The sequence below is a fragment of the Delphinus delphis genome, chromosome 16 (assembly GCF_949987515.2).
Source record: "Delphinus delphis chromosome 16, mDelDel1.2, whole genome shotgun sequence".
Lineage (NCBI taxonomy): Eukaryota > Metazoa > Chordata > Mammalia > Artiodactyla > Delphinidae > Delphinus > Delphinus delphis.
Genome location: NC_082698.1, coordinates 78412287 through 78427373, shown reverse-complemented (window position 1 = coordinate 78427373; position 15087 = coordinate 78412287). Strand labels below are relative to the sequence as shown.

Genomic DNA, 15087 nt, shown 5'->3' with positions numbered 1-15087 from the left:
TTTGAGTCTCGCAGTTTTTCATCTATACGATGGGCATCATAACAACCTCGACCACAACAATAATGATAATACTATCAATAGTTACCATACTGACCCACTGAATAGTGCTATGACTTATCCTCCTCATGTAACAGATGAGGAAACTGAGACAGACAGAGGCTAAGATCAGATGGCTAGTAAGAGGAGGAACTAGGATTTGAACCTTTAATCAATACACTAGATTGCCTCTTGAGATGCCACCAGCAGCGCTATCTATTTCACAGAGTTGTTGGAAAAATCAACTACAAAAATATATGTATGCAACCAAGGGCCAGAGCATGATGACTGAAGTCCAATGAATCCTCCCTAACAAAAATGTCTGTTCTTTTTGGATTCTGGCCATTCAGCTTTGTCTTCTCTTTGAGCCATATTTAGGATCTTTCCCCAAACCACGGCATTATCTAAAATAAATATTACATAAGCACAACAATAGACTATTAAAGTCTTTAACACCTTCAACAAAAGAGAAAATGTCTTATGGATTCAAATTTACCTTATAGACTCACTTGCAGCTTTGTCCTTTACAGTAGAAGAGAAAGAAGAATGAGTTTTGTCTTCAAATAGGTAAGAGAGTGGTGGTTTGACCACATCTGCTGAGGAAAAAAGGACATTATTATCTTTGTGTAATGCGCATAGTTAATCTGCTATATTTACATGTTGAGTCAAGAAGCCACTATCACCTTCTGATTTTTGTCTATCCCTAAGGAGATACTTATTTGGAATAGTTAGGTAACATCTCTGTAAGCGCCTTCTCTCTCGATTTGGCCCTTCTGTTGGATCCAACTGCCATGAAGTTGGATAGTAGATGGGGTCATACCAGACTGCTCTGCAAGTGAAAAGAAAAGATTTTAAGTGGCAACCTGAAGTATTTGTAGTTTAAAAAAAAAATCATTATAGAAATTGAATAAATAAATCAAAATGTATCTATTCAATTGAAAAATCCCAACCAGTTATATAATTAGACTAGGATATGCATACACATTGTATAAAAGAATAACATTTAAAAAAAAAAGTTTCCTCTGCTCCGGAGTCCCACTGACCCTGCCTCAAGGCAAGCTCTGCTACCAATTTCTTGTATCTATTAAATTTTTAAAAAGATAGAGCATGACTACTATGTATGCTTTAGCAATATATTAGACTTAGTATGGTTAACTAAAGAAAAAAATCAATTTTCCAAATTAATTTTCTTCATTTCCCATTTTGTCTATTATCTAATAAAACAAATAAAATGAGTTCACTTTTGTAGTAATCACATTTCTTAAAATGTTTTAAAGTAAATTAATATTTTAAATGAAAGGAAACAGAACCATATTAAATACATTTTTAGAAATAGATAAGAGAAAAAAAATTACCCTTAATCCCACTACCCCAAACATACCAAAATACTGGTAGTGATTACTTTCTTTCAGTTTTTAAAATTGCAGTTAAAATTATTATGTATACACATTTCTATATCCCGCCTTCTTTCACTGAACACAGTATAGTCTTTATTATTACCATTTTAAGTGGTTAACGTTATATTGAGTGGATGCATAATAATGTATTTAACTCTATTACTATTATTATATATTTAAGTTGTTTCCAATTCATTCACTAACATAAATAATGCAGAGATGAAAACCTTTATGCTTATTGCTTTTCCATATTTTGAATATTTTCCTTAGTACAGAATCACTAAAACAGGGTAACTGGAACTAGAAATAAAATGTTTGTAGGGTTCCTGACACATGTCAAAGTGTACAATGCCACCAAACCTCTGACCAAGGGCTAAGATACATTTCTTCCTGCTGTGGAGATTAGCACCTAAAAATAATTTTTTTTTGTACCATAAAAGGTAAAATACGGTATCTAAAGGTTTTAAATCAGCTTCTAGCAATAGTCAATATTGTCCCATCTGTTTATTAATTCTATTTGTCTTATGTGAAGAGTATATTCATGTCTTTTGCTTATTCAAACTTTTGGGATCTTGATATTTTATTTTCAAATCTTTATGCATTTTTAAAACCATAAAAATGTTAACTGTGAAATACTTGCTGAAAATAAACTTTGATGTTTCGTTGTGGTTGTGCTTGTTAAATACACTGGAAAATATGAAAGGTCAAAGCCATTAATTTCTTCTTTGTACTTTCTTCAATTGTGTTTGATCTTAAGAAAGTTATCTGTCCATCACCATTGATAAATATCCTATCTTCTTCTACTTTGTAAACTTTTAGAGTTTCATTCATTTGTTCACCTGGAATTTGCTTTAGTGCATAATGATTAGTGTATAATGTTTAGTGCCTCAAAGTCATAATACTAATCAGTTATTTTAATCAAATTCAGAGAATAATACTTTAATTTCCCTCTTTTCCTTATTTGTGATGCATTTTTTTAACTGTGTTATTAAAATCTTAACTAGAAAAAGGTCTATTTCCCAACTATCCTGTTTCAGTGATTTCTCTATTCTTTTGCAAAGATCATATTTTAAAATGAAAGCCACTATATAGATTTTTCTCTCTGGAAGAGCTAATGCCCCTCCCTCTCATTATTTTTTCTCTCCCTAAAAATTAAAAAAAAATATTCTCATAGGATTATTCTTCAAGATGAAATAAATCACAAATGAGTAAACAAAAAATATTTAAACTAATGCGATAATGTTATGAATCTTTACTCTGGAGTGAAAATAACATCAATATATAAAAATTCATGCCTACCTATCATGCGTCAGTTGTTGAATAAGCTCCTGCCAGTGTCTGCTGGCACTCAGATCCACTTTATACATTCCTCTGATGTGCTGGATCACCTTTTTTCTCTCAATTCCTTGGGAAAGAGACACTGCCTGGGTGATATCCGCAGCTATTTTAGATATATCCTTTGATTTTGAATCAAGACGCTGAAAGAGGCTAAACAAACAAGATGCCCATAAGTTAAGCATATGTGGAACATTAAATGTATATCAAAACATGATACTTTAAAAGTATATGTGAAATCTAATGGGTTCCTAAAAGACACAGCTTTTAGAACACATAAAATCCTACCTTTGCTGATTATTATTAACTGTTTTCTGCCAGTTGGCTTTATTCACATGTTCTTCAGTTTCATATTTCTTTTGTTCCTAAAAGATTTGGATAATAATATATTATATAAAATTTATTATTTACCATTTAACACTGGCACAGAGCTCAACAAACTAAATTTAAAACAAAGTTAACAAAGGAAAAAAATATTGTCCCCACGAGACCAAAATATTAAAATACATTAACCACTTAAATAATGCTATAACTCCCCTTTGTTTCCACACAATTTGGGTCACAGAAATTAGGGTGGAATAGTTAACTAGGGTTGCCAAACCCGATGGGTGTGCATAGTTGCTTGCTTCCTTATTTTGCCTTTTCATTAAAGAACCCAGAACTTAAGGTCGATGATTCAACTTGCTTGTCACTACTAAAATCTTTCCTTCCCTGAAAGCTAATGACAATGGATAAGCAAGACCACAGAGAATTAAATGCTCCTTAAAACAGGCCTATTTGTTCTCTCATAGTAAAAAAGCAATATAAAGTAAAAAAAAAAAAAATCAAATTCATTATCAATGGTACTCTATAACAACAAAAAAAAACCTTTCATTCTTCAGTTATATTCAATCGGATATCCTAAGAAAATTGTTTCTTATGCTTTCACTGACTCACCTCTTTAATCACTTTAATAAGGTCTGATTTTGTCGATGCACTGGGGGGGATGCACTTATGACCACATAACTTTAAAGCATTCATAAGCAGCTCTGCTGTGTCTAGTTCTTCTTCAGTCAATTCGTCTTCGTGATTATGTATCAACTCTGACAAATACAAAACTAACTTGGCTCCATGCTTTAAAAAAAAAGTAACAATTTTTTTAATTAAAATTTTTTAAAGTCATAAAGAATTTTTATTTCTTACATTTAAATTATTTAACAGTAAATTAAATTACATTGCTAGATTTATTTGGTTGGATCTGGTTTAAATAAATCAGCTAAAAAACACATTTTGGAAACAACTGAAGAAACTGTCAAACGATTATGTGTTGGGTATATGATGACATTACAGTACATGCTAATTTTGTTAGGTATAACAATGTTGTTACGGTTACATAAAAAATGTCTTTTGAAAAATGTCATGATTACTATAATTTACTTTAAAATACTTCAGAAAAAAGAAATGATGTTAATATGATAAAAATTATTAACAATTGTTAGATCTATGTGACGGTCATATGGTATTCATACAGTATTCACTAGTCTCCATTTTCCTTAGTATGTTTGAAAATTTTCATTGTAAAAGGTAAAAAAAAAAAGAGAAAGAGAGGAAAAGGAAGGAAGAAAAGAAGGAAAGAAGGAAGGAAGGAAGGAGAGGGGAGGGAGGAAGAAAAGAGGAAGGAAAGCAAAGAAGGAAGGAAAAGAAGGAAAGAAGGAAAAAAGCAAGCACACAACCTTTTGGGGAAAGAATTTTGGAGAGGATTTGCTAAAGGAATACAGAAAATAAGCCTGGGATAAAGAAAAATAATTCTTAGTTCTTCTCATAGAACTGAACTGGAAGGAAAACTTTCCTTTAAACCTTAAGGTAAGAGGATTATGCATGATTATTCTTTCTCCTTTAATTTCTGCCTGGGAGAATAAACACTGGAGAAAATTCCAGAACAAAAATGTATCTTTGGATCTGTTTGTAAGCATTCACTATTCCCTAGGGAGAACAAAAGGTGAAAAACTCTAAACCAATAATACATCATCACTCAGTTCTGTGCATGTCTAGAGAAGGGTTGGTTTAGGCCAATCTTCTATGAACAGACCCTAAAAAGAAAATTAGAGTGTTACTTAAGGTAATGACAATGGTCCTTCCAAGTGTAAACCTAAACCAAACTTTGATTCATGATTTTTTAAGTGGCCCTTTCATGCCATAGATATTACACCTGATGGTTATGTGTACACTATGTATATTTAGACATTAATTTTGCCAACAAGTGAAACATGCATAATTTTACTTTTTAAAAAATTTACATTGATACAAGTATCACTGCATTTGGCTTTATGATATTTTAAACTGTGAATAGTCAACAAATGGATTTGGAAACTATTACATTTTGGGTGATATTTAAATTAACACGCTGAATCACATCATGTCATTTCGCAAAAGCATAAGATGAACATATGCAATGATGAAAATAGCAAAGCTCATTTTAATGCAACATTTTAAATTAGTCAGGAGACAGCTGCTACCTGACCAAAAGAGAAAAATGAACAGATGCTCTGCAAGTAAAAGGCCTGAAGAGTTGGCAAATAAAGAGAAATGGTAAATGACTAGAATACTTTCATATGTGTGTCTTAAAGGCAATGTTCTTGATAGAACTCTAAAAAATTTCAGTTTAGTATTCAGTGACATTTAAAAATCATCTTGAGAAACTAGCAGAAATGTTTTTATTCATTCTGAATATCCAAAGAAACACATGATTTTTCTAGACACTGAAGTTGTTTCTAATATCTCATTTTAACATCCTCTGATCAATCATTTATTGGCTGCAGTTCCTGGGACTAGAAAAGGTGCTATTGGAGACACACACACGCGGAGTCTTGTTTTCAGCTCTCAGAAAACTGATTTAAGGAATCGAATCTATTAAACACAAATCCTAAGAAAATAATAAAATGTTAAAATGTGTAAAAATAAAAGTTTCAATGAAGTTTCAAGAAGGAAGAGTTCTGAGTGGACTAAAGAAAGGAAGGAAGGCTTTGAAGGTGGTACCACGTGATGTGGGTACGTGCCTAAATGGACAGGACGGGCATATAGACAGACAAAGGGGAGGAGAGACAGAGTGGTGTGCTGAGTGGACACCATGAATAAAGCAGCTTGTCAGTAGGACTACAGGGATGTGAAGCGGTTATAAGAGAAAAGATGGGACTATGTTGAATAAAGGAGGAGCCACAGAGTAGAGAATTAACCAGACTCAAGTTGTAACAGTAGAAGAGAAGCTTGGGGCTTTAAAATCCACGCAGAATTAAAAAAAAAAAAAAATCAGGCAGATTACAAATGGAACACAGCTTGTAGGAAGCTGTAAAAAGGAGAAGAGCTCTCCATACTGCTGCAGAACGATTGCTAGGATACACTGTTAGTTGAAGAAAGTAGAGTGAGAAGGATGCGTATGGTTCACTATCTTTCTTTGTATTAAGAAGTGAGGGAGATAATATATACGTGTGTGTGTGTGTGTGTCACAGATTTGCTTATATGTCCAAAAGAAATTTAAAAACCTGTAGGTAAGGATGGTTACCTACAGGGAAAGGGAAAGAACGAGGGAAGGATATAGAGATAAAAGCTAGAACCTCTTTGAATGTGCTATGCTTCACAATTTTGATTTTGGAATCAGGCAGACATTTTATGTAATTAAAAACAAAATTAAACAAATAAATATTCAGTGGAATCTCTAAAAACAGAAAGCAAATTGAAGGAAAAAAAAAGAACCTAACTAGTTACTTGATGCCAAGTTGGTGGCATAACCAAATAGAGAAAATTATTTTAAATGCTTTTACGATACACTGTTTTCGTGGTACACCCATAATGGTATCCTAAGGACAGAAGAACCACCAAGAAATCTTAAACTGCATTCAGTAGATTTGTTATAAGTGACAATGTTGTCATCTTATTTTGAAAATGTTTTAAAGATAGATAAAACAAATAAGTAATTATGGTAATGTCATCAGAAATTAAGCTTATCAACATTAATAAAAAGAAATATAAACATAAAATCCAAGAAAATCATGAATTCATGATTTATTTTTCTTCCTAAAAAAATACACAATTCTTAGCTTTGTTCACTAAAAAGGCTGAGAAGAAATGACAACCCAATAGAAATAAACGTACCTAGTCCCTAGCTTTATAGTCTCTAAATACTATTATCTCATTACAAGGAAATAGGGGCTTCTTGGGGGAAGAGTTTGGCTCCAGGCCCAGGGAAGGAAATGTACAAGATGAGCCTGGGACATTCTTCTGCTCCAGAATGGAAGGAAGTTAATCATATTAACTTGTTAAAAATTAAAAAGGCCATGTTAAAAGGATAAAACAACTTGAATCTACAGAGGTGTTAATCTGAACAGGTGTGAAACTACTTAGTAAATTTATTAAAAAGTACCTGAGTTCATGACAAGACCTCAAAAATAAAAACAAATACAAAAATTAAAGGTTGCCAGGGCACCAACTTATTATTCTAAAAACAAACAGAGGAAAGAAGCAAGCATTTACCTTGCCTTTCCTACACAGACTATATTTCAGGGTAGCCAAAGAGCTGATAAGGGAATACTCTTCCCAATAGAAGAATCAGAGCTAACAGATGCTGGTGGAATGAGAAATGTAGAGAAATCACTATTTTGCAGCTCCTAATCAAAAAATGGATCCTGGCAGCTGTATGGCTGCTAAAACTATTAGGTTAAAGACTGAGGATGGGGCTTCCCTGGTGGCACAGTGGTTGAGAATCTGCCTGTCAATGCAGTGGACACGGGTTCGAGTCCTGGTCTGGGAAGATCCCACATGCCGCGGAGCAGCTAGGCCTGTGAGCCACAACTACTGAGCCTGCGCGTCTGGAGCCTGTGCCCCACAACAAGAGAGGCTGCGACAGCGAGAGGCCCGCGCACCGCGATGAAGAGTGGCCCCCGCTTGCCGCAACTAGAGAAAGCCCTCGCACAGAAACGAAGACCCAACACAGCCAATAAATGAATGAATGAATGAATAAATGAATAAATAAGTAAGATTGAGGATGAACTTCACAACGGATGAATCAGGCTGCTACCATCTCAAAGAGCAGAGCAACCAGACATTCTCGGTCTCCTGCCATGATGTAATGGAAAACGCAAAGCACTCCTGAAGTATTCTTTTAAAAATCCAAGCACAAAGGCAAATATGAAATCAAGAACTGGAATCTAGTCAAGCCTCTAGATCTAGAGCCACAAGGATGCAATCAGCCAAATCCAGAATGTGGGAAATTCTACAGAACAAATGACCCAGCGTCACCAACAAATACATGACATTAAAAAAAAAAAAAGGTTGGGGAGGATAACTGCCAGAATTAAAAAGATGTAGCACACATCAAACAAACGCAGTGTAAGGGCCTTGTTTGGGTCCAGAATCAAGAGAACTATTTAAAAAAATATAAGAAAATTGGGAAAATGTAAACACTGGGTATTAGATGATGATAAGGAATTATTGTTACAATCACAGAGAGTGATAAGTTAAAACAAAGTCCTATCAGTCTGAGATACATACTGAAGTATTTACAGGTAAAATGATTTGATATCTGACATTTGTTTCAAAATACTACAAAGAAAAATTAAAGCTGCGTAATGTCACGTGGGGTTCTTTTTCTGATTTCTCCCAACTTCTAGGTATGCTTGAATGTTGCCATAATAAGCCTTAAAAAAACTATCAGATAGAGTTCTTTGGTCTTGAGGTGGAGAGGAGATGCTAGTGATTCAAGCATAAGGGGTGAAAGTGTAAACTAGGATGGGTGGGCAGACTATAGGGAAAGGCAGGACTAGACAAATAACTGGCCTTGGTAATAAAATGGATTCAAGAGAGAAGAAAGTCAACTGTAGTTCCAATGTTTCAAGCCGAAAGCAGTAAGGATACCACCAACAGAAATGGAGCAGTAGAGATGGGAGGCTGGTAGGAGAGGACTGGGAACTGATATCAGGGCTGGATTCAGAGCAACGGCAGCTTTGCTAAGTATAAAACAATGAAAGAACATCTCTTTGAATTCTCCATAGAAGGAAACTATGGGCTAGGCATGCTTCTGCCTTGGGAAGGGAAGACAATGCCTTTAGTGCACCTGAGAGAGTCTCAATTCCGGAAAGAGCACCTAAAAGTATCACTTCAAATCTCTAACCTTTTGGTTCTTAGTATGATAAATCTGAGTTTCCCAGGGATATAAAAGGGATACCTGTCCTTTCTTAAATATCATCTAATACTTTATTTATAGGGGTATAATTTGCATTCAATAAAGCATATAGACATTAAATGTTCATTTCTACGAGTTCTGACAACTGCATACGCCCATGTAACCACTACCCAAACTAAGATACAGCACATTTTTATCACCCCAGGCAGTTTCCTTATGCCCCTTTCCAATCAACTCCCCTTCTCACTGCCCCTCTCCTTACAGAGACAACTACTGCTTGATTCTATGACCATATCTTAATTTTGCCTGTTCTTGGGCTTCATATGAATAGAATCACAGAATGTCTACTCTTTTGTGCTTGGCTGTCCCTTTCACCAACACAATGATTTTGAGCTTCAACCACATTGGTGGGTGTATCAGTAGTCTGTTCCTTTTTATTGCTTGTATAGTAGTCTATTGTATAAATATATCACAACTTAGTTACACATTCTCCCACTGACAGACACTTGGGTTACTTCCGGCTTTTGGCTATTAGTAAAAAGGCTGCCATGGATATTCTTCTACTAGTCTTTTTATGGACATACGTTTTAATTTCTCTTAGGTAAATACCTAAAAATGGAATTTTAGGGTCACAGGTTAAGGGTATGCTTAATTTTATAAGAAACTGCTGAACAGCTGTCTAGAATGGCTGTACCATTTAAATTCTCCATCTATTGCTAGGTAAGTGATAGAATTTATAGACTTTAAAATTCTTTAAGTATTTTGAGTTTATCATTCCAGATGATCAACAAATATATTTTGTTTTAACTTACTATAAATATTTTTGAAATATGTTATATGTACTGTTGTTCGAGCTATTCACTATAGATGTTTCATGGATAATATAATGCTTAAAAAAGTCTCCAAACAGTTCTTAAAGAAAACACTTCAAGATTTAGTAACGAACTACAATGGGTCTTATAAGAACTCAGATACAGAACTTCTTAAACCCTGGAAAAGGAAATGGGGAATAAACAGAGAGGTCAAATTGACTCTGGTAAAGAGCATCTGAAGAAAGACCTCAGAAAATATTTATTTGGTAAGAAAACTAATTTATGGTGTTTGGCATGAAAATACAGTTTAATTTCAGATCTTGTTTTGTACAGTTTTATATTTGACCAATGGTTTTTACTTACGAAGTACTGGGGTACTTACTTGCAGGGATGGGCTAAGACAGTCTCGTAGTATTTCCTGATGATTTGGTTCACGAACTATTTCAAAAATTTGCTTTCTCTCTTGTGAAGGGTGAGCTGGTGACAAAATATGCACGAGCAGTCTCCCAAGCTGCATTCGGAAGGTTTCCTTACAAGACCATAAGATTTTAGCCCACTGCTGTCTGGAACCACTGGCTTTACTTGAACTCTTAAATTAAAACAGAAATGAATTAGGATCAGACTTCTTAAGCAATAATATCCTAACCTCAACACAGTCCTAAAAATCACAGAACATGTTTTACTCCAGAATTTTTTAAACAGTTGAAATTAGAAAGACATATACATCCATACAAATGGGGTTTAAAAGAGATGGATGTACACCAGTGTTTACAGCAGCATTGTTCAAAATAGCCAAAAGGCAGAAACAATCCAAATACCCACTGATGGATGAATGGATAAACAAAATGTGGTATATACGCAGAATGGAATACTGTTCAGCCTTAGAAAGGAAGTTCTGATACATGCTTCAGTATGAATGAACTTAAAAACATTTTACTAAAATGAATCATGAAATAAGCCACATACAAAAAAGACAAATATTATATTAAATATTGTATGATAACTTATATGAGGTATCTAGAAAGTCAAAGTCATAGAGACAAAGCAGAGTAGTGGTTTATCGGGGCTGGGGGAGGGGCTAATGGGGAGTTACTATTTCATGGGTACAGAGTTTCAGTTTGGGATAATGGAAAAAGTTCTGGGGATGGATAGTGGTAATGGTTGCACAACAGTGTGAATGGATTTAAGGTCACTGGTATGTACACTTAAAGAGCAAAATTTATGTTATGTATATTTTACCACAATTTTTAAAAGGAGAGACAAAGAAGTTAAAGTCCTAAGCCGCTTAAAAAAATTACCTAGGGCTTGGAAATTTTAAAAGGAAAAAAAAAAGAACCATCAAAGAATAGTGGTAGATAAGCCTACATTGATTTTGCAATATAAAAGAGAAAGGATTCATAATAAAGACTTGAATTAGTACTAAAACGTTGAGTATAATTGTCACAAATTAAGAACTGCATGTAAATTGACCATCAATATCCCCTAACAACTAACCAAATAAGTTGTTTCGATTGTGGTCCCACTAAGGCTAACCCAATCCTGATCAAATATCCTGCCTCTGGTTTAAAAACTGGAATCGGTACATTTTAGAGTTTATTCTGAGTTTGGGAAATGGCTCTCCAATTACTCCTAGTCCTAAGGGCTCTGTGTGAATGATTCAGTTCTAAGTGGAACCGGCAGACAACAAAATCTAGTTTAGATTTAAGAGATTGGCAGAATCATGATTTATGAGTTCTGCTAGAATTAGATTAGCCTTTGGTATCTACGGAGTGTACTGACCAATCTGCTCCCTATGGTCAATTGTAAGTGGCCCACAGAACCCTAAGTGAGCTGATGATAAATGGAGCCTGACGCTTGTCAGTATTCTCTGTGTCACTTTGAAGGTGTTGGATATGCTTAAGGCAACATCTACACTTCATAATTATTCATAATAATAATAATTCTAGAGTAGGTAGCTATAAATAAAGTCCGTTAAAAACAGGTTATTAGTTTAAACCTCATAGTAATCATCAAATTCCTACTCTTTTCTGACGCTGATCTTATTTACGAAATTACAACATTAGAAAATGGTTGTTGGGTTACAGACTTAAAAACAATGCTGCATGAAGTGAGTCCTTTTCGAAAGGGTAAATTAGCAATACATTTTACTCTGTTATTAACATTCAAGTTGTCTGAGTTTCAGAAAATGCTGTGAAAGTGTAGGAATATGATTTTGAAAACATATAATACAGACACATAAAACCCCTGATCCTTTTCTGTGAATGAACATTTCCCATGTAATTAATTTACTTACAGTAGATACTTTGAAGCCTTCTACCAGATATGTGAACATTTCTTTCTGAAATGGATTGAAAGCAGGCTGTTCATGATAAATATTTTCTTCAGAAATTTCAGTCTGGGAAACTGAGGTCTTGCTTTGAGGTGCATTTTCTGGAGTACTCAAAATGTCAATAATGTCTGGATTAAACTCTTTGAATTAAAAGACGAATAAAAAATGAGTCAAATCAAGTCAAAAAGTTAGTCAAATTTGAACTAGTCAAATCACTAGCCATAACAAATGATAATGATGCTGGCAAAAATATTCTATGTAATTTCTGATTCTGTTGTCACAATATAAACGTGTAGTAGGTGCATTAGATGTAGAAAATACAAAACACTAGAGAAAATGAGTTCACCTAAAACAATGTAGAAATTTAAACATACATAAGTCACGCAGTTCTAAACTAAAGATTTATTTTACTAATGAAGATGAATTAAACTGAAAAATGATAGAAGTCATAAAGGTTCTTGTACAAATTAAACATAAAGACCATGTGATATTTACATTAGACAGATGTGCAGACCTGTTTCACTGGACATGCTATCCCATCAAATGCCATGCATGTGATAAAAATGGTTCAATTTCACAGTTTACCCTGGAGGCTGGTTGCCCCAAACATAAATTAGAAAAGTTAAAAAAAAAAAAACTTGCGTGTCACTTGAACGTTTTTTAGAATTTTGACTTATCTATAGTGTTTTTGAGTATATTTCTCTGCATAGCTTTTTAGTGGTTTCTGTAGGTATTAAAGTTTATACATAATTATATAAATCATTTAGCCCCTGTAGATGCACATTAAAACCACAAGGCTATACCCCTATATTACCTATCAGAATGGCTGAAACTAAAAACAGTGAAACTCATAATGCTGGTAAAGACGTGAAGAGAACTGGACCACTCACACATTGCTGGTAGGAATATAAAATTATACTGCCACTCTAGAAAAGTCTGGCAGTTTCTTAACAAGAACAAAACACACATCTACCGTACAACCTAGATACTGCACTCTTGGACATTTATCCCAGAAAAGGAAAGCCGCACGTTCACACAAAAACTTTTACGTAAATGTTTATAGCAGCTAGCTTTATTTGTAATAACCCCAAACTGAAAAACACCCAGATCAATTTTCTACAGGTAAATGACTAAACTGCGACATCTATGCTATGGACTACTCCTCACCAAAACCAAAAAGGGAACAAACTATTGATACATGCAACAACTAGGATGACTCTACAGAGAATTATGCTGAGTGAAAAAAGCGAGTCCTACACAAGGCTGCGTACTGTATGATTCCATTTATTTAGCATGCTTGAAATGATGAAAATATAGAAATGGAGAACAGATTGATAGTTGCCAGGGACTGAGGAAGGGATGGGGGTGGTAGGAAGATGGGTGTGGTGCTAAAAGGCAACATATAGATTCTTGTGGTGATGGAAATGTTCTTTTTCTTGACTGTATCAATGTCAATATCCTGGTACTGATACTCAACTATAGTTTTGCAAGATCCATCGGGGAAACTGGGTAAAGGGTACACAGGATCTCTGTAATATTTCCTAATAACTGCATGTGAACCTATGATTATCTCAAAGAAAAGTTTAAAAAAATATATTGGAGGTGCTGTACTATTTTAAACTTCAATGGTCAGTCTAGGCCAGCATTTAACATATTAAAAAGTGGAATTTTATTCAAGGCTATTAGTTCCAAATGAGAGATTCTTTTACTAGTGTGGATGCTAACAATGAAAGTATAATGCTGTTAAAAAATTTGAAACCTAGTCAGTTCTCTCGTAAATTATTTTCCTTTTAGTTCAATATCTGAGTAAGAACATATTTATTCTCTAGTCCTACCTTGATAAATAATCCTGTTAACTGCTAAAATGGTGAGCCGCTGCAGTCTCTGTGCAAGCTCTGTTTCGGTTGCCTGGACAGGATTCTCCTGGCTCATTCTCCGTTGCATCATCATATGAAGTTCATCACTTGCTACTGAACGCATTTTCATCAGAAGAGAGTCAGTTTGAGCAAGGGGAAATTTTCGAGGACCTTCAAGTATATAAATGAAAACGTCAAATGCCAGAGTTAACAAGGACCAAAGAAACTATTTCTGCTGTAACTTTTTGATTATCAGACCATGAAAAGAACCTTATTTAATTCAAAGGTAATTTATACAAAGGAAAGAGAGTGATTAAGAGAGCGTATGTTTTCCCTCTTTGAAGAAGTGCAACAGTACCTCTGATGTCAAAGTCCTAAACAAGAATGTTGAAGCTTGTGACATAGCTTAGTAGGGTGGATATCATTTGGCAAAATTTTAGTCCTCTGAAAAACTCGAACTGTTAGAAGTGTGTGTGTGTGTGTGTGTGTGTGTGTGTGTGTGTGTGTGTGTGTGTGTATACACACACATACAGTTCAGAATGCTTTGACAAAATACTTTCAAATACTGTTTCACTTCCTTGTATTCCAAAATAATCAACAGATTTTTAAAGCACATCACATTTTAGCATGAACATTACTATTTCTGGGTAATTAACATTGCTGAATTTTATAAATTAGTTTTGAAAAGTGTATATAGTGACATAGTAGAAATCAGCCAAATAAAGTGAAGAGCCCAGATATTAAAGTGATTTGGAACATATGCATCACGTGGGATTCAATCCTCAAAAGCATTTCCCGAGAAATGTTTCCTCAGGTTAAAGAGGCAGGAATGGGGTTCCTGCATCGTTACTGCACCTGCTCTGAAAGGCACCACACAGGGAGCGGATCCAGGAGAAAAGGAGGGGACTGAGTCTTGATTTAATGGGCTGAAGGAGAAGGGCATCGGAAGTTGACCACAGGAACGAAAATGACGTCTTGGTAGGTGAGGAATAATGAAATCCTTCGTTGGAATTGAACCTTTTTTTAAATTATGAAAGCATATATATCAAAGTCCACAAATAGCCTCTATACACATTACTTACAAAAGGTTTTAATGACTCGTCCTGCAAAATATGTAAATATTTTAATAGCATTTTAGATTGTCCAGTATTTTAGGTAATCAGTATTT

The 15087-nt window shown here is 34.5% G+C and overlaps 1 protein-coding gene across 1 annotated transcript in view; it reads right to left on the bottom strand.

Annotated features, from left to right (window-relative positions):
• LYST (lysosomal trafficking regulator) overlaps positions 1-15087 on the bottom strand; it is a 177242-nt gene that overhangs the window by 60306 nt on the left and 101849 nt on the right. The window contains exons 29-36 of the mRNA XM_060035027.1: positions 13899-14090; positions 12028-12203; positions 10117-10323; positions 3705-3881; positions 3057-3133; positions 2733-2921; positions 720-865; positions 533-629 (exon numbers count right to left, since the gene is read on the bottom strand). Of these exons, the coding sequence (XP_059891010.1) occupies positions 533-629; positions 720-865; positions 2733-2921; positions 3057-3133; positions 3705-3881; positions 10117-10323; positions 12028-12203; positions 13899-14090 (1261 nt within the window). The remainder of the gene's footprint in view (positions 1-532; positions 630-719; positions 866-2732; positions 2922-3056; positions 3134-3704; positions 3882-10116; positions 10324-12027; positions 12204-13898; positions 14091-15087) is intronic.